We start from the raw sequence: 21,691 nt of genomic DNA on the forward strand, positions 1-21,691 counted from the left end.
CTCCATTTTTTTTGTGAACATCTGGCATAGATGGTTCCTCCTCCCCTCTGTATCTTATAAATTCCTCAACTTATTGGTCCACTGTATTCACCATAGCTAACTGTAGCATTTCTTCACTCCACAGTCCAACATTTCCATTACCTTCCAACTCCTCCCAGCTTACATTTTTGCAGTTAAAGTCTCCCACTAGTAGTATTTTACTATCCTTCCTTATCATGTTGTCTAGGCACTTCAACACTTCCTTTTGTGTGTGTGTGTGTGTGTGTGTGTGTGTGTGTGTGTGTGTGTGTGTGTGTGTGTGTGTGTGTGTGTGTGTGTGTGTGTGTGTGTGTGTGTGTGTGTGTGTGTGTGTGTGTGTGTGCATGCGTGCATGCATTAAAAAAAAAAAACTTACGGCATCTTTCTATACTAGTGAGAATGGCTTGCTCTAGGGAAAGTAGCTTGTCATAACTGGTAAAAGCTGTGGTATCATTCCGTGATGATGCTGAAGGAACAATCTGAGCTGGAGGAAGTGGTTGGTCATCAACAACAATATCTTCTTCCCCGGCATCACCTCCTTCACCGCCTCCAACTTCCATGGCCTCAGCTGCCTCACGGCCACCCCTCCTCTGAAAAATCATTAAAAATACATTTTTCAAATGCCATGAATGGACCAAGGTTCAAGGTACTATCACACTGAAAATGAAGAACAAGGTAATTCTTGGTGTTGAAATATAAAATGGGCTTGGCTTCTAAGTCATATGCTATCCAACTCTAGTGATACTCATGTTCTGGAATCCTAAAATCTTTTAATTTTTTTATCTTTAAATGAATATATTATAAATAAACATAGACATGCACACACACACACACACACACACACACACACACACACACACACACACATATATATATATATATATATATATATATATATATATATATATATATATATATATATATATATATATATATATATATATATATATATATATATATATATATATATATATATATATATATATATATATATATATATATATATATATATATATATATATAGTGTTATGACCGGATCCAAGCTCCTCTTACAGCTACCCTGATTCAAGTTAGCTACCACTAGATTGTCACCCTTGCAGCCTAATCTGGGGATAAATTACTACATGAACCAAGGTCAATTCACTAATCGCACACAGTTACAAAACCTCAGAGGTTATCACCCTGCATCACCCTACATGGAAAATACAAAATACAATGTCAACTTCTCACACTAGCTGAGAAAAGACTCATCAAGTCATGTGCTAGGCTGAGACAGACAGAACAGATGCCACAAACATGAGGCTATAATACCCCATGGACTGCCTCCAATAGGTAGTCCACCCACTATCCCATAGGCTATTATAACCCTCTAGCCAGAGTTCAATGTGTCTCCACTCTCTCCAAAGGCAGGCTCAACTCCCTTAAAATTGGTGAGCCTTGAGAGAAAACAGATAGCAGAACTCAGATGGTAATGCACAAACTAGCCAAGACAAAGACACTGACTAAACAAGATTGGAAATAGCATTTAACACAAAGACACAGGACTTCAACAAACAAGAGGGGATGGATGCCTGCTCACAAAACGGACACTGTAAAACACACACTAAGGGACCACAAGTAGTATCCAGGCCAAAGTAAGCCTTCTCAAGATACCCAGACTAGCCACAGACAAGCCCCACATTTGGGCTTTCACAATATTATATTCTGGGAGATGCATGACTAAGCCCAACTCAAGCACTAGTCACCTTATACCCCCTAACACTCTCTCACACAACTGGTTATCTACATACATCTGGTCTCTTTTCTTGTCAGGCTGCTACTGAACTCCCATCAATGTCCCACACAAAGACAGACATGCCCAGCCACTTGGTCACATGACTGGGGAGAAGGGGGAAAAGGGGAAGAATGGGGGGGATGGCCTGGCAGGTGATGGGCAGCACCACTGCTCACTCACTTTGTCAGCACTAACTACATTTTAATTTACTTGCTTGCTCAGTTTCACTGAAGGCATCAGCTATAATTTGTTTCATTATAAACTTTAGTTTTTGTTCTTACAGGTGGTAAGGGTTTCAACATGGTAAAATAAAAGGAAGTGGGGGAAATAAATAAATGAACACACTAACCTACATAATTTGCAGCCACCAGACATGCCAGACTAGTCTGTCTCCTGCTCACTTCTCTCTCTTCATTCTCTCTCTCTCTCTATTTTCTCTCCTCTTTCTCAGGTTTATGATCTATATAACAAGCCCCTTCCCAATGAAAAAAAAAAAAATTAAAGTTATATAAACTTACAAAATTCTTTTGTCATACACACCCCAACATTTAAGTCACCCCTTTCATAAACAACCAGGAATTATGTTGTTGGCCCCCTATATATGTTTGACATCAAGATTATATATACTCCTGCAACAATAGGCTCCACTAAGTGAGCCACACATTCTTGAAGTGGTTTAGAAATTACAAGGGGATGTGACTAGAGAAAATTGGGCCATAGGCAGGTTATACTTCAAAATGTTGCAGGGCTAGGATCATGGTGAGGAGCTCCTGTTTCATAACTGAATAACTGCTTTAGGATGGGATAAACTTTTAAGAAAAATAACAAACAGGGTGGATGATTTGGTAATCATTGAGCTACATTAGCACAGTCCCAACCCCCAACTTGGCTGGCATCTACAGCCAGAGCAAACAGTCTTGAAAAATCTAGAACCCTAAGCACTAGGAAGTTGCACAGTACAGCTTTTACCCTCAAAAAGGTGTTCTTGCACTCCTCTGATCACTCCCAATAGCATCCTTTCTGTAAGAGGTCTGTCAGAGATGCCAGCAGGGTAGAATAACCTGGAACAAACCACTGGTAATATCCTATTACCATAAGGAATTGCAGAAGGGCTCAATGATAGGTCAGGACAGGCAACCACCTGATCACCTGCACCTTAACCTCAAGTGGGGTTACATAACTGTGGCCCACTGCATACCCCAAATTCTGGACCAGGGACTTGACAAAATCACATTTATCCAAACTGACCACTAGGCCAGCACCCTGCAGCCACACAAAGTCTCTACATTGTCAAGGTGGTCCTGCCAGGTTGTATCATAAATAAATAACTAGATCATAAATATAGACCACACAGGGTGGGATTTCTTCAACTACCAAGTCTATTAAATGCTGAAATGTGGCCAGTATAGCTGGGCACCTTAATGAAAAAACTATCATGATAACCAGTAATGGATAACTGGTGATCAATTTATCCCCTGATAACCGATAAATTGATAAATCCAAAATTCCAATACAAGCAATAATGATACTGATATTTTAGATAAAAGAGTTGATAAATTCAAATCTTTATTTTTATTTTTATCTTAGAAATCTTACAAAAATCTTAGGAAACTTCACATTCAATGTTTATCCTGTCTCTTCACAAAGGAAAAGTACTTTTTAAGTAAAATAGCTACATTTGATTTTAAAAGTTTAAAACTTCAACATGCTCATGTTCCAAAAACTAAAATTATCAATTATTGCTAGTTTGGAACTAAAAGTATTGGTGATACTGATGAACTGATAATGTGGGAAAAATAATTATCAGATAATGAATCATATGATATCATTATCACAATAAATTATCACAATAATGCTCACCTGTGGCAGCCAGGGCATTTTTGAGTCCATAAAGCATAACCTGGCATTAGCAAACAGCCCCATTAGCTACAAAACTGGCAATTTCCTTGGCTTGCTCAGATGGAAACTTGGCAGTACTTCTTCACAAGGTCAATTTTTCTGATGAAAGTGGCTGCCCCAATTCAGTGCACTGAATCATCTACACAGGGCAGTTAATAAGTGTCTACTTTGGACAAAAATCTAGCTCTTTCACTTTCTTTCACTCACTTTCTTCTCCACCACATAGGGACCACTGTAATGTGCTTCCAATGGCTGCCCTTGGACCAGGAGCGATACCAACACCTCATCACCAGGAGCAAAACTCCTGTACTTGGCCTTCTGGTCATAGTACACCTTCATTTTCCCTTGAACCTGGCCAAGGTGCAACTAGACCACCTCAACAGCTCTTAATAAATGCTTCTGGGTACACGTCACCATCTCCAACATTGATTCTGCTGAGCCCGAGGAGGGATGACACCAACCATTCCGAACAACATCTAATGGGCCATGGAGTTGGTGCCCAAAAACCCCAGCAACTCAGTAGGTGCTTCTTGCATTGCAAATAACGTATAAGGGATTCCTTCATCCTAATTCCTATCATGATCCAGACAGAAAGCTCTCAGCATAGTTTTCAAGGTCTGGTGGTGCCTCTCTAAACCACCCCATGACTGAGGGTGATAGGCAATGGAGAGCATATGACTAATCCCCCACACAGTCATAGTCAGGTAAACTTCAAAGTAAAGTTGGTGCCTTGGTCCAACTGCACCTCTGAAGGCAATATAAAATTAGTGAAAAATTATAACAGGTCCTTAGGAACTACCTTGGAGTGACTACTTCTAAGTGGAATTGTCTCAGTATGTAGTAACATCCATTACGGTAAGTAAGTACTTATAGTCTGCCCAAAACAGAGGCAGGGGACCCACAATATCAGTAAGTACTCTCAAGAAGGCAGGAGCAACAGCTGTGATGAGGTGGAGAGGGGGCACAGATAGGAGTTGGTTCGGTTTGCTCACCACTTGACAGGTGTGACGGCACTTAATCACAGCAGCAACACAACCAGCCATACCAGGCCACCAAAAATGTTGCCACAACTGCTCCACTGTCTTTCTAATTTTTGAGGTGCTCCACCATTGGGCCCTCATGAGCCAACAGCACTAGTGCCTCCCTAAATTTAGAGGGCACTAAAACCTGGACCCCCTCTCTTCCTCTTCTCTTCACCGGCAATACAAGATACAATTCTTCAGTACAAACTCCTCCCAACTTTCCACCTCTTCACTACCCTTACCCATCTTGGAAAAGTATAGGGAAGCTCCCCATCCTCCTGCTGTTCTCCCACTGATTCTGCAGGTTTGAACTCATTAAGGTCCTTTGGGAAGACAGGATCATCTAGCAGAGGCAAACCTGAGACCCTGGTCCCTCTATGGCACCTACAGCACAAACTAAAGCACTTAATCTAACCCTGAGAGGCACTATCCTCCTCAGGTACATGGGCAACTCTATGCTCAGCTGAAGAAAGGGGTAGTCCACTGAGTGGGCCATCACCTGTCAGGTTTGATTCCAACAAGGGAGTAACCTGCTCCCTGCCTCCAGTACACTCTGCAGGGAAGGAAACTCCTGCCGAAACAATAATTACTCCCAGTGAGGTCTAAAGCACTGTTCAGGGGGTGCTGTGAACTTATCATTAAACCCAGCTGTGACCTCACTGAACGTTTCCCTTTGTGTCTCACAACACAAGGGGGCAGTCACAGCCTGCCCTCTAAAGACAACTCTCTTCCTCCATACAAAACTACAAGCACCTAATAACACACACACCCTTCACTCAAAAATTTTAAAATCATGGCGACTCCTACACCAGCCTCGGAGTCCCCATCTGGGGAGGGGACCATAAATGTCCCCAGCTCGGACTGCCTTTCTGTCGACAACCCTAAGTGTCTTGACACCCCCCTCAACTTTTTCTTCATTAACTTCTGCAACATTCACGGTCTAAGATCTAATTTTCAATCTGTAGAACACCACCTCTCCTCTTCTAAACCTCATCTTCTTTTCCTTACTGAAACTCAGGTGTCTGAGGCAACTGACAGTAGCCCCTTTTCTGTTCCCTCCTACTTTCTCTATCCTCATTTATGATCCAAAGCTGGATGCTGCGTTTATGTGCGCAATGACTTAACCTGCTCTCGTGCCCACGCTCTTGAATCTTCCGAGTTTTCCACCATCTGGCTACGACTACAGAGTCATTCTCATACTAAATTTATCTGTGCTGTATACCTCTCTCCTAACTCCTCTGACTATAAGAAATTCTTTGATTACTTAACTTCCAAAGTGGAGCACATTCTGACCCTCTTCCCTTTTGCAGAGATCTCCATTCTTGGAGACTTCAATGTTCACCACCAGCTTTGGCTTTCCTCTCCCTTCACTGACCATCCTGGTGAACTAGCCTACAACTTTGCTATCCTCCATGACCTAGAGCAATTGGTGCAACACCCTACTCGTATTCCTGACTGTCTTGGAGATACGCCCAACATTCTTGACCTTTTCCTGACCTCTAATCCTTCTGCTTATGCTGTCACCCTTTCTTCTCCGTTGGGCTCCTCCGATCACAATCTCATATCTTTATCTTGTCCTATCACTCCAATCCCTCCTCAGGATCCCCCTAAGCGAAGGTGCCTCTGGCGTTTTGCCTCTGCTAGTTGGGGGGATCTGAGGAGGTATTTCGCTGATTTTCCTTGGAATGACTACTGCTTCCATGTCAGAGACCCGTCTTTGTGTGCTGAGCGCATAACAGAGGTGATAGTGTCTGGCATGGAGGCGTACATTCCTCACTTTTTTTTCTCGTCCTAAACCTTCTAAACCTTGGTTTGACACAGCTTGTTCTCGTGCTATACATGATAGAGAGGTGGCCCACAAAAGGTACTTAAGCCTTCCATCACCAGAATCTCATGCACTTTATATTTCTGCACGGAACCATGCCAAGTCTGTTCTCCAACTAGCCAAAAACTCCTTCATTAACAGAAAATGTCAAAACCTTTCAAGATCTAACTCCCCTTGTGATTTCTGGCATCTAGCCAAAAATATCTCCAATAACTTTGCTTCTTCTTTCCCTCCTCAACTTCAACCAGATGGCACCACTGCTATCACATCTATTTCTAAAGCTGAACTCTTTGCTCAAACCTTTGCTAAAAACTCTACCTTGGACGATTCTGGCCTTGTTCCTCCCTCTCCTCCACCCTCTGAATACTTCATACCACCTATTAAAATTCTTCGCAATGATGTTTTCCATGCCCTCACTGGCCTAAACCCTCAGAAGGCTTATGGACCTGATGGGGTCCCTCCTATTGTTCTCCAAAACTGTGCCTCCGTGCTTGCACCTTGCCTAGTCAAACTCTTTCAGCTCTGTCTGTCAACATCTACCTTTCCTTCTTGCTGGAAGTTTGCCTACATTCAATCTGTTCCTAAAAAGGGTGACCGCTCTAATCCCTCAAACTACCGTTCTATTGCTTTAATTTCCTGCTTATCTAAAGTTTTTGAATCTATCATCAACAGGAAGATTCTTAAACATCTATCACTTCACAACCTTCTATCTGATCGCCAGTATGGGTTCCGTCAAGGCCGCTCTACTGGTGATCTTCTGGCTTTCCTTACTGAGTCTTGGTCATCCTCTTTTAGAGATTTTGGTGAAACTTTTGCTGTTGCCTTGGACATATCAAAAGCCTTTGATAGAGTCTGGCACAAAGCTTTAATTTCCAAACTACCCTCTTACGGTTTCTATCCTTCTCTCTGTAACTTCATCTCAAGTTTCCTTTCTGACCGTTCTATTGCTGCTGTGGTAGACGGTCACTGTTCTTCTCCTAAATCTATTAACAGTGGTGTTCCTCAGGGTTCTGTCCTGTCACCCACTCTCTTCTTATTATTCATTAATGATCTTCTAAACCAAACTTCTTGTCGTATCCACTGCTACGCTGATGATACCACCCTGCACTTTTCCACGTCTTTTCATAGACGTCCAACCCTTCAGGAGGTAAACACCCTTACATATTCATTTCTTGTAGTTGCCATAGCTCCTGCGTATTTTTCCTCCGCCATCTATTCCATGCCGTTTCCCTCTCCTCCCTAGCTATTTCACATCTTCTATTATACCAGTCATTGTTATATCTTCTCTTTGTCTCTACTTTTAGTGCATATCTTTTCATTCCCTCTTCATAAATATTGATGAAAGCTTCCCACTTCTTTTGCACATTACTTGCTGTGATAAGTGTACTCCAATCTGCTTCACCAAAGTATCTCCTCATTTGTTAAGAATTTGACTTACCATAATTGAATCTTTCACTTTTATAATCTTCACATCTACTTTCCTCTCTTTTTTCTTTAATACAAAACCTTATCATGACATGGTCGCTTTTTCCTAGTGGACAACTATAGTTCATGTCTTTTATAATATCTGTTTCTTTTGATAATACCAAATCAAGTCTTGATGGCTCCTCTCCTCCTCTGTATCTAGTGTTTTCCTTAACCCACTGTGTCATAATATTGTTCATTGCCAGTTTCAGAACCTTATCTCCCCATAAGTCTTCTCCTCCTCTTGTGTTCCACTTCTCCCAATTTATCTCTTTACAATTAAAATCTCCCATTATAACAATTTTGTTGTTTTCTTTAATTTTTTTTACAAGCCATTCTTTTGTCTCACTCAGCAACTGTTCATGCTCTTGTCTATTCCAGGTCTTTGTTTTTGGTGAGACATACACCACTGTGACATATCATAATTCTCTTCTTCCATTTATTAGTTGTAAGTTTAGGCCTTCCACCAAGCCTTCTGCCTTTCCCACACTCTCCACCCTGATACCCTTTTTAACAAGCATCATCACTCCACCTCCTCCTTTTCCACATCTGTTTCTTATCCACATATTGTACTTTCCCCCCTCCTAAATTTGGTGTTTCTGAATCTCTCAGTTTAGTTTCTACCATTGCCATGATGTCTGGTTCATGCTTTTACAAATTCATTCACTTAATCCATCACTGAAAACTAAACCATCCACATTAGTGTATGCCACTGTCCATGTCCCTCCCTCTCTTACAGCTGTGCCTCTGCACCCTTCACTCTTCGCATGTACCACTTCCCCCGACCTTAGGTCCATTACACTCCGGAAAAAAAGTTCCTTTTCCTATTGTGTTCTCTGTTCGTTCCTTTCTTATGTGTGTGTGTGTGTGTGTGTGTGTGTGTGTGTGTGTGTGTGTGTGTGTGTGTGTGTGTGTGTGTGTGTGTGTGTGTGTGTGTGTGTGTGTGTGTGTGTGCACGCATGTGTGTGTGTGTGTGTATTTACATAATTGTATAATACAGGGTTTGAGTAGGGCTCATAGTGTCCTGTCTCCACATCTATATTTATCCAGGATTTCCTTAAATTTATGCACGTTTGTTGCTGTAACAATCTCTTCATTTAGGCCATTCCAGATATCCACAGTTCTATGTGGAAAACTGTACTTCTTGATGTCCCTCTAACACTGAATCTTCTTGATCTTCTTTGAGTGCCCTCTTTTCCATCTAGCTTCATCTTCCAGCAACAACAGGTCCTGTTTGTCTATCTTCTCAGTGAGGTTAACTATTTTATACATTATTATTAGACCTCCTCTTTCTCTTCTAACCTGCAAAGTTTGCAGTCCCATTTCCTTCAACCTCTCTTCACACATTAGGTCTTTCAGCTCTGGTAACATCCTTGTAGCTGCCCTCTGAATTCTTTCCAACTTCTTTATATCTTTCTTCATATGCAGAGACCACACCACTGTTGCATATTCCAGCTTGGGACGTAGCACACTGGCTATAATTTTTTTCATAATAGTCTTATCCATGTTAATGAAATGCCACCCTGATATTTAGAACATCTTGTACATCAAGCCAAATATCTCACTTATGTGTCATTCTGGGGTTAGGGTATCTTGAATAATATTCCTAGGTCTTTCTCCTCCTTGCTCTTCATTATTACTTCCCCCATTTTATAGTCCCATGCAGATCTTCTTTTACTCATTCCCAATTCCATCACATGGCATTTCTTAGCATTGAATTCCAGTTTCCACTTCTTAGTCCACTCATAAATCTTGTCAATATCTCTGTGACTGGATTCATGTATGTGCTGATGTATAATTTAACTAACAAGTATCACTCCATTGTTTAGCATGATCATCCTACTATCATTAGAATTGAAATTTTTATTTGGTACACGCATTGTATTGTATGGGTTACTGGAGGGTATAATGTATTATAGTATCATTATTATTATTATGGACATTTGGCATATGAATAAATGATTTTAGTAATTATATGATTACAGTCAACTACCACTGTTACAATCGTTGGTTGTACAATTGTTCATTACAAGCCAGAAGGCAGGTGTAAGGAGCTGAGGTGTGGTAGGTCAGCATGGGAGTCCCAGTGTGGTGTTGAAGGATGAACACAAGTGAGACGGTCAAGGTTCCATGGCTATACATCGTCGTCGGTCACTAAAAGTTCACTGTTGTTGTCCCTGCCCAGGATGACAATATAGCCCGACTGCCCTCACTTTCTTCTTTATTGAGTAGCGTGAACTTCAAATTTGAATTACAACATTGAATTCATCAAACAAGTGAACAAGTAGTTGTAGGTGCAGCACTATTGGTAATAAATAAATTTTGGCTGGCACAAAGCATGCATTACATTAAGCAATACACATAAGTATAAATACACAAATTCAATAAGAGGTGTGTGCTTTTACTGAATTTGTGTATTTATACTTATGGTTTACAAGGTGTTCATGAATATATTGAATATATAAAGAGCGGTTCTACTGATGGTGCCACTTTTAATGGGAATCATGTGCCTGAGAGAAGTAGAGTGTCTTATGTTAAATTACCTCCACTACCTCAACCGGATGTTTTTTGTGGTAAACTTGAGATTTATCCTATCTGGAAGGCACCTTTTAATACTTTGGTAGGTAAACACAACATTGGGTATGATGAAAAGATATTTTACCTCAAACAGTATATGGCAGGAGAGGCGCAGAGTGTGATAGAAGCTTTATTTCTTTGTCCTGATAAGTCTTTCTATGATGCAGCACTCAAAATACTCAAGGACAGATTTGGAAATCCCTCTCTTGTTGCTTCTGCTTTTTGCAGGAAACTAGAAAATTGGCCAAAAATTGATGAGAGAGATGGTAAAGCACTCCAAAGGTTTTCAGACTTTTTGTGTTGCAAAAAAAAAGTCTTATAACTCATTAGACATTTTGAGTGATGAATTTGAGGATAAGAAAATCTTAAACAAGCTGCCTGCCAAGTTAGTAAATAAGTGGATTGAGAAAATTGTAGAAAAATGCATCTTTGCCAGATTTTGATACATTTTCGGAGTTCATTAAAGACAAAGCCTTAATTGCCAACCATGCATTGTGGGCTGGTCATACATCATTGAATTCTTCCAATGCAAGGAAGCCGCAGTGGACTAAGCATGACCCTCGTGTTCAAGGTCAGGTGCACTCAGTTCAGTCAGGAACGCCCACACAACAGAATCAACCATCACAAGTGGGACATAAGGGTTGTACTGTATGTGGCAATGGACACAAGGTTACTAACTGCACTGTTTTCAATAACATGTCCTTAGGAGACAGAAGGGCACTCATTTGTGATAAGCACATGTGCTTTGGTTGTTTAGCTTCTGGGCATATTAGTAAGGAATGCAGGAACAGGCACATTTGTGCTGTATGTTCAAGGAGACACCCAATGTTACTTCATGACTACAGTTTGCAGCCACAAGGTGGCTGCTGCTGCTGCTGCTGCTACTGCTGACAATGTTATTCTTGCTACAGAATTCATTTCTGAGATCAAAACGAACAATCATGTGACAACGATGAAGCTACCTGTCATGCTACATTACTCATCTAGTAACTTGAAAATTTTAGTATACACAGTCTTAGATACACAGCCAAACACCAATTTTGTGACTAATGAAGTTGTGCAGATGTTGAATGTTTCTGGTCATCACACTACATTGTATATAACAACTATGACTGGATCCATGAATATGTCTATAGTAGCTATTGATGGCTTGGAAGTAAAGGGTGTATATGGTGGTCCTTACATGAAAATATTGTCATGTTATATGAGAGATTCTATTCCATGCAAATGTGAGAGCATTCCAACAGCTGATGTTATTAGCAAATGGCCACATCTTTCCCACATCAACATCCCTCACTATTATGAAAGTGCACCCATCGGACTTCAGATAGGTTATCATTACCCTCAAGTCATGCGACCATCAGAGGAGACTATGAGCCATTTGGCTGGAAGACCAATCGTGGTTGGTGTGTCATAGGAGCGACTTGTGTGGATGTAGATGTGGATGAGACCAAATGTCGCGAAGTGATGTTGGACATGGATGTTGCTGAAGTTAATGTACTTGGAATTTATGAAAAGTACAGTGCAGAAGATGTGAAGTTTATGGATATCATGTCGCAATGAATGTATCAGAGAGACGATGGATATTACGAAGCACCTTTACTATTAAAACATGAGGCACCATTGCCTTTGAATAAATCCAAGGCACATTTGGAATGGAAATAACATTATCTCTCTTTCTCTCTCTCTCTCTCTCTCTCTGACAAGTTACCTTCTACCATTTTATTATAAAATCGAAGATAATGAAAAAATTACCATGAAAGAATGATAGGTATCATCTCTCTGTTCTGATAAAACAGGTGGATCCTGTAAATAATTTTCCGAGTCCTCACTAATGTCTTCGCTTTCTTCATCTTCTAAATATTCACTGTCACTGTCTTCAAACTCAGAAGCACTGCTAAATACATATGTTGTGTCCTGCTCCATGGTGAGTTATGATCTGAGATCCTTGGCTCTTATCACTTCACACTTATCATGGTGCTTTCCACCCGGCGAGTGCTTTCCACCCGGCGACCCGCCAAGTGTCGCCCGGAGAAAAGGAAAATAGCTTAGTTACCGCTAAATTTCCAGAGCTAGTGACACTACATGTGGAAACATGCCAGACACTTCCACTCACACCATCTGACTCGAGAAACCGTGCTTGGACCTCAAAATTGAGGTGCGAAAATTCTTGATTACCGGTATGATCACCGTCGCTACGGACGCATTTTTGCAATCATATATATACGATTGCCGGAAGGAAAGGGTTAAAGGGACCTGGATTTCTTAGAAACCCTGACTTAACCATTAATCATATTACACCAACAGTATCACCTGATAATGTCGAAGTGAAGTGTTTGAGCAGCCAAGGTGATGAGTCTCAAGAGACAGTCCATGTGCATACCTTATGAAATTGGTTACCACTTTGAAATTGTGGGCCTGGTTGCTGAGATTCATCAACAACTGCAGAGGTATAAGGAAAGAAGGAAGTTGAAAGGTTAAAGAATTAGAATTGGCCAAAACCATTGTTATACGGATGGTTCAAAGATCATGTTTTTCAATGGAATCCAAAAGTCAGTCTCCCGTGGGAGTTCACTATTTAAGTTGGATGTATTTCTGGATGAGAATTATTTGATCTGTATTGGTGGTAGAATTCACAATGCTGCTCTTTCTGATGAATTAAAGCATCCTTTGATCTTGCCCTCAGATCACAAACTCTCCTGGATGATCATACAGCATTTCCATCAAAAAACCCACCATCAAGGTAAGGGCATTACCTGCTCAGAAGTTTGCAGTAACGGATTTTGGATTTTGTCCGTGGAAAAAATGGTTAAAAAATTGCTTCGGACATGTGTAACTTGTTCTCATCTGCGTGGCAAACCGGTGGAGCAAAAAATATCTGATCTAACTGATGACAAACTAATCCCATGTTGTCCATTCTGGTTCACAAGATGTGATTTATTTGGTCATTATGTTGTTAAGTCAGGCTGCCAGAATTGCAAATGATATGGGGTGATGTTCACATACTTAGTAAGCAGGGCTGTGCACATTCAAGTTGTTCACTCTCTCACCACATGCATTGTACTGTATGGGTTACTGAAGGGTATAATGTATTATGGTATAATTATTATTATTATTATTATGGACATTTGGCATATTAATAATAATTAATTAATAATTTATATGATTACGGTCAACTACCACTATTAGAATCATTGGTTGTACAATTGTCTGTTACAAGCCAGAAGGCAGGTGTTAGGAGCTGAGGTGTGGTAGGTCAGCGTGAGGTGTAGGCAGTGTGTGGCAGGCAGTCAGACAGTGTTGAAGGGTGAAGCGGAGTTTCCTTGCTGGCTAAACGGAATCTGTGAGTTGACCATATGTTTGTAATATGCTTTGCTCTTGATATGTGTGTGGCAGGCAGGCAGACAGTGTTGAAGGGTGAAGCGGAGTTTCCTTGCTGGCTAAACGGAATCGCATGTCTGCTTGATTATTGCGGCTGGTTTAGTTGTTTTCTCTTTGAAACCCAGTCTCAGCAATAAAAGTTCACGCGACTCAATAAAAAAGAAAGTGAGGGCAGTCAGGCTATATTGTCATCCTGGGCAGGGACAACAAGAATCTCTTTGCAACTCCATACAATCAACATAGCTCTTTATTACTCTTAACAATTTTGCATCGTCAGCAAACAGATTAAAATAACTGGTCAAATCCTCCTGCATACCATTGATGTATACTTAGAACATAATGGGTGATAACAATGACCCCTGTGGTACTCTGCTTGTTACCTTACTCCAACTTGTACACGTGTCCCCAATCACAGTTCTCATTTCTCTATCCTTTAAGTAGTCTCTCATCCATTTTAGCATTGTCCCTCTCAGTCCTCCTATATGTTCCATCTTCCACAATAATCTTTTATGCAGAACTATATCAAAAACTTTTTTGATGTCCAAGTACACTACATCTACCCACCCATCTCTGTTTTGTACTTCATCTATTACTCTTGTATAGAAACTTAGTAAATTTGTCACACATGACATTCCTTTTCCAAAACTAAATTGGCTGTGTGTTATAACTTAGTTCTCTTCCAAATATTTCACCCACTTTTCTTTGATCACTATTTCACAGATCTTGCCCACAACACTAGTTAGTGATACTGGTCTACAATTTAGTGGCTCAGTCCTCCTTCCTCCTTTGCATATTGGTACTATATTTGCTCTCTTTCACTCCCTTGGTACCCTTCCCTCTATCAATGAGCTGTTAATCACATCCCAAATTGGCTCCACCATTTGTTCTTTACATTCCTTTAGTGTCCAATCTGACACTCCATCAGGCCCCAATGCTTTCCTGACATACAACTTCTCTAACAATTTGCCAATTTTATGTTTTTGCACCAAGACTTCCCATAACGGCCCCCCCCGCCACATTTCCTCATTTGATTCTATAAAATCCATTTCAACATTGAACACAGACCTGAATCTCAAAAAAATAATTTCACTCATCTCTTCCGTTGTTTAATATATCCTTTTTCCCTTTACTATCTTGTCAACAGTTTCTCTGCTTGTCATCTTTCCAGTGATGTATCTGTATAAAAGCTTGGGCTCTTCTTCACATTTCTTTACCACATCCTTTTCAAATTGTTTCTCCTCCTCTCTTCTTATTCTAACATACTCATTTCTTGCCTCCTTATACTGCTCTCTATTGTTTTCATTTCCTTGTTTCTTCAGTTTCTTCTTAGCTTCTACACATCTGGCATTAAACCAAATATGTTTGTTCCTCCTTACTTTATATACAGTTATATACTTCTGCACACCGTCATTGTACTCCTTCAGGAATGTTTTGTATTTCTTTTGCACTGTCTTGCCTTCAATAAGTCTCTTCCAATAAATACTCCCAAAGAATTTTTCTAACTCTGTAAAATTTGCATGATTTAGTTTCCCATTTTTATAATCCTTACATGGTGGAACTTTCCAATCTTGCAGTACCACTTTTAACACCTCATGGTCACTTTTTTGCCATTGGGCTTAAATATTTAATGGTTGGACAGGGCTTTTTTTTTTTTTTTTTTTTGAATACCAGATCGAGCATAGATGGTTCCTCCTCCCCTCTGTATCTTGTAAATTCCTCCACCCATTGGTCCATTGTATTCTCCATAGCTAACTGTAGCATTTCTTCACTCCACAGTCTAGCATTTCCATTAACTTCTATCTCTTAGCTAATATTTCTACAGTTAAAGTCTCCCATTAGTAGTATTTTACTGTCCTTCCTTATCATGTTGTCTAGGCACTTCAACACTTCCTTTTGCATTTCCTTGTGTTCCTCCAGTCTCCATGTATTAGTCTTCAGTGGCACATACATTAATATGATCCTCCTCCTTTCTCTCCCACTGGTCCTGATTGTTATACCTATGACCTCCACCATGCCATCTGCATGTTGCACTTCTTCCACATATATATCATCTTCAACCATTACCAGTACTCCTCCTCTTTTTTCCTTTCTATCTCTCCTCCAATAATTATATCCCTTTTCTTTAAAGCTTAAGTGGACTTTCTCTTTTAACTTTGTCTCAGTTTTCATCTATTTTCCTTTAAGTAATCTCTGACTTTCAGTACACCTGAAAATAATCCATGTTTGTATACATTACTCTTAATGTACTGCTCCTCCCATCACTTGTAATTTCTTTGTTTGCTGCTGTGGTTCTTTCATTTCTTGTTCCCTTTCCCGAATATACCATCTCCTTAGTCTCATATCTAGTGCCCTCCAATAAAATTTCCTCTTTTCAGTCTCTGTCCTTCTCTCATTTTTTTTTTCCTTAGCTTTATTTATCAGATCCCTCTCTTTTCCCTTTCTTCCAAGTTCATATCTCTTTTCATCCAAATATTCTTGTATTCTGAACTTTCAGCCAGCTTCCCAATTCTTGTTAGGATCTCCTCTACTGCAACTTGGGATCTCATTTTCACTTTTAATGGTCTTTACCTTCCTCACTATATTTTCCAGTTCTATATGCTTCTTCCACTTCTCATTCAAGTCCCTGTTCCTCATCTTGGACCATTGTAATAATTTTCCTTACCAACAGATTTACTTCATATCCATGACACTTAGACTTCAGTGTCCCATTTTCTTTCTTTAGCTCCTCCATTGCCTCTTTCATCTCATTGTTTATCTTTAGGGCACTCTTACATTCACTATACTTCTTTCTCAATTCTTTGTTTTCCATGATAACTTTGTCCTGCTTTTCCAGAACGCCAGAGATCAGTTCCCTCACGCACCTTATTTCTTTCTATATGCTGATTATCCTCCTCATATTTCGTTTCTCTTCTCTGAATCCTGAAAATCCCTTTCTCCACTTGATTCCACCAGTTACCTCAAGCCCACAGAGGTTTCAATAAAATACACCTTCTGTCTCACCTCCTCACTCAGTTTGTTTACAAACACATCATGACTGGTGGTGCCACCTAGATCTTCCTTTCTCTCCATTTCTTTTAATCTCAAAATACTCCTTTATATATTAAATTTAGAAACAGGACACTCTGTAACCCCCCTCACCCCTGTATATACATTACTAGGTCTCGTTGTTTTGTCCAGAGCCAGTAGTGTGTGTCTTCAGGAGCTCTAACACCAACATCCGAACAGCTGGCCAGTGTATTTTTATTTACCTAGTCGTATTTACCTAGTTGTGGCTTATGGGACGTGAGTAATCTCACAATATTCTGTCTCTATATCTATCCAGTTTGGTCTTAAAAGCATGGACAGTTATGGCAGTGACAACATCTTCAGCGAGTTCATTCCATTTGTTCACTCTTCTGTGAGGAAAACTATACTTTTTGATGTCTCTTCTACAGTTAACTTTCTTCAACTTCTTACTGTGTCCCCTTGCACTCTGTGTGTCTAAAGCTATAAACATTCTTTGTCTATTTCTTCATTTATGTCATTCACATATATTACAAACATTATCGGTCCCAACACTGACTCCTGTGGGACACCACTAGTTACTTCAGCCAAGATGAATTCTGGTCTTGTATTACTGTTCTCATCTATCATCCAGATAATCCTCCATCCACTCCAGCAGTCTTCCTCCAATTTTTCCATAATTTTTTCATCTTCCTTAGCAATCTTTGTTGTGGTACTTTGTCAAACGCTTTCTTCAAGTCTAATTAAACACCATCCAGCCACCTACCTTTCTCCTGCACAATATCGATTACTCTTGAATACAAGGACAATAAGTTCATGGAGCATGATCTTCCCCTCCTAAATCCAAACTGACAATTTACCAAAACTTTACCTCTTTCTAAGCGTTCCATCCATCTTTCCTTTAGTGTTCTCTCGCATAGTTTTCCTACAACACTAGTCAAGGACACTGGTCTGCAATTTAGTGGGTTTTCCTTATTTCCTCCTCTGAATATTGGTGTAATATTTGCTCTCTTCCAATCTTTTGGTACTTTTCCCTGTGATAGTGATGTCACCACTAGATTGTGAATTTTATCAGCCAGTTGTTCCCTACATTCCTTCAATATCCAGTTTGATACTCCATATGGACCAGTTACTTTATTTACATCATATTCTTCCATCATCTTAAGTATTTCCTCATAACTGACTGGGACTGTACTTTGTATATTCCTCATCAACTTATCTCCTCTAGCATCAAACTCCCCTTCCACAGTAAATACCAATCTGAAACTATTGTACATAACCTCCACCATGTCCTGTGCATCCTCATAGATTTTTCCTTCAACTTTCAATCTTGTTACACCTTCCTCCTTCTTCACCTTCCCATTAATATGTCTAAAGAACAGTATATGCTGTGTGTGTGTGTGTGTGTATCTACCTAGTTGTATTTACTTAGTTGTAATTTACAGGCCTCCATTATCTATAGATATCTAATTCTTCCTTTATTTATTTATTTTTCTTTTTGTGCACTTGTCACCATAACCATATTTTCTTTAAGTCCATTCTAAACTTCAGTGTGTCCTTGTAGAATACTATTTTTCTTTGTGTTGTTCCTTTCCTCAGCTTAACAGTCTATCATTATCTTTTCCATTTTATTAACCAACTTCAAGATACTTATCAAATATCCTCTTTCTCTCCTTTGTTCCAGTGTTGGTAGATTTATTTATTTTTTGGTCTTTCTTCATAACTTAATTCCTCAAGTTCTGATGCTATCTTTGTTGCTATTCTCTGTATTCTTTCTAACTTGTTTGCATGTTTCTTCTTATATGGAGACCACACAACTGCTGCATACTCCAGTCTAGGTCTGATTACTGTAGTGATTGTTTTTCTCATCATATTTTTGTCTATGTGGTAAAAAGTGAAAAGCAGTTCTTATGTTTCTTAGTAATCTTTTGTTTCCAAATAATTTATTTATATGCTACTCTGGTTGTAAGTTATCTTGCATTATTACTCCTAGATCATTTTTTTTTTCATGAACCCTTTCAATATACAGTGGAACCTTCATTTCTCATACTTAATCCATTCCTGAATGCTACTGAATATCAGAATGTTTGAAAACCCAAACTATTTTCCCCATAGGAATCAATGTAAAATGGGTTAATCTGTTCCTGGGCACCAGTCCACCATCTTAGCGGCTAATGCTCCCACAGATGCTCCCACTGCTAAGATGGCCACTCCACAACATCTCCAGCTCTGAAATTATTTATCCAGGAAGGATGTAATGAATGAATTTTGTGACATGCAACTCTTCAGAAAATACTGTTTACACAGTGCAGGTATTCTGTTTGTCATTGATCTAGTGAGGGAAGCCTTACAGAGTGATACAGAGAGAAGCAACCCACTTACCACCAAAATGAAGGTGGCCGTAACACTTAAACATCTTGTTACTGGGAAAAGCTACTGGGAAAATGCAGTTCTGCAGTAGTGATGACATTGTGGGGTTATCAAGAGAGCCACAGGAGAGTGGCTCAGGAGACAGGATTATTTCTGAGCTAGCCAAGACACTGTTTGTTTATATCGAGACACTTCAATGGGATCACATTTATATTATTTCAAAGATTAAATTACTGTCTTACAAATGTGTCTCCTCTCCAAATATATAAAAATGAAGGAAATATTTATAGAAACTATGAAATAGTAATAAATGGTAGCTTTTGCTTTGTCTTTTAATATCTGAAATCAAGTACCATATATTTTTGTGTAAAAGACAACACTTGAATCGTCCAGGAAAAAAAAAGGGGGGGGGGGGTCGTCCTATACATCAGATACAAAAAACAATGACCTTAAAATTTTACACAAAATACCTCTGTAAATAAACAACAATCTTATATTACAACATTTGGGGAAGTTAGACAAAGTGAAATAGGAATCTGTTTTGAGAAAATCTGCTGAAATCTATTCCCGTTGAAAAATACATAAACAAAATTTAATGTAGTACAACTACAAATCACTCCTGCCATTGTATAGAAATGGATAAAGCAGGAGATTGTGTGAATATTTCTGTTTTTCCCAAAGCTGAAGGAGGAGCTATATAAAGGTCTTCAAGACATGGAACCTCAAGCTAAGCAGTAAAGGAAAGCAAACTGGGGGTAAGATGAATCTCTCCAGCTTGCAATGTTGTATAGGGATGAAGTCTGTATACTGAGAAAAAAAATTGAAGAAGGTCGCAGTATTTAATCAAAAGAAACATGATATATAGAAGATTACGGACGACAGCCCAACATACACAGCCAGCGCTAGGCATGGGTTTGTTTATGTTTAGGAAAACAGATTGTACTGCATATAATTTTATAGCATCTTTGTCCATCCATCCTTTTCATGAAAATTTACAAAAAACAACTGGTGGGAATTTTATTTTAGGTTTAGTTTTGCACTTGAAGATGAAAGTATCTTATTACTGGTAATACTGTGAAGGTATTTTATTCATTGTACTGGTATATCACCATCTCAATTGTCTGGTCCTCACTGACCCAAACTTCACCACAGATGGTTTGGTAGTTTTAGTGTCATCTTATACCACTGATATCAGCTAAAACCATTAAATTCTGACTGAAATTTGGGGGTTTGTCTTATCTGAAAATCATCTTATCTGTCAAAATATAAAGTAACGTCTTTTGAGAACTGAATTATGGTACAGCAACTGAACCAATTATGAGTTCAAAATTTTGTTTGAAAACCAATTTATTGGAAAAGGGAGGCATTCAGTAACTGATGTTCCATTGTATTTGTTTCCTATATTGCATGTCCATTCTGGTCTTCTTTCACTTCTACATATCTCCATCATGTGACATTTGCTTACATTGAATTTCATTTCCCATTTTTTGCTTCATTTGTAAATTTTATCCAAGTCACTTTGTAAATATTCACAGTTTTTGCACCTTTTTATTTCTTTCTGTAATTTAGCAACATCTGCAAATAGGCTGATGTAGCTATTGGTTCCTTCTGTCATACTGTTTATATAAATAATGCTAGTATTGAGCCTTGTGGCATGACACTTTTTACAGTTTTCTATTGTTCTCATTTGACTAGGGCCAAAGCTAAAATTCTCAAACTATCCTAATGGAGCTTATGATAGTTATGTCAAGTACAAGTTAAAACAATTGCCAGCAAAGAACAAAGTCAAATACCAGGAGATGGCCATTTTGGTCAAAATTATGTGACCAACCTATACCTGACAGCACAGATAATTCAAATTCACACCTCTTTTATTCATTATAGGCTTGTGGTGTTAGGCAGCAGTAAAATGCATCCCCCCCAAGCTTTATGGTGCAATCTGGCAACAATGTGGTGGTTACTGCCCACAAATGGCATGTATTATTAACAACTTGTTTGTCCTAACAATTTATACAAATACTCTGATCTGTTAACCCTGAAGCTTAAAACTAGAGGATTAGAAAAAATAAACAAACAAATAATAATAATAAAATAAATCAGAGGGACGAAAGCAAGCATCACCTTCATAAGTAAAGATCTTGAAACATTTGTTCATGCTGCTAAAGTGCATGAGCTAAATGCCAAAAGAACAACCATTCAAAATACACAAGCTAAAATTAATACCAACAATGAGAGGATTTACAGTCTATTAAACCAAGCCAACTTGCAAGAGATGATGGTGGAGGATATTAAATACAAAGAAGTGAATGAAATTCTCACTAGATTAATAATCACTCAGAACAATCCTAAACAAAAAAA

The 21,691-nt window shown here is 39.2% G+C and overlaps 1 protein-coding gene across 4 annotated transcripts in view; it reads right to left on the minus strand.

The window, feature by feature from the left end:
• The window catches only part of LOC135111742 (actin-related protein 8-like), a 301,644-nt gene that overhangs the window by 81,247 nt on the left and 198,706 nt on the right, over positions 1–21,691 (minus strand). For all 4 annotated transcript variants that reach the window (XM_064025446.1, XM_064025438.1, XM_064025431.1 and 1 more), the window contains one exon: positions 395–608. In XM_064025446.1, the coding sequence (XP_063881516.1) occupies positions 395–608 (214 nt within the window). The remainder of the gene's footprint in view (positions 1–394; positions 609–21,691) is intronic.

Source organism: Scylla paramamosain, chromosome 2 (genome assembly GCF_035594125.1).
Source record: "Scylla paramamosain isolate STU-SP2022 chromosome 2, ASM3559412v1, whole genome shotgun sequence".
Lineage (NCBI taxonomy): Eukaryota > Metazoa > Arthropoda > Malacostraca > Decapoda > Portunidae > Scylla > Scylla paramamosain.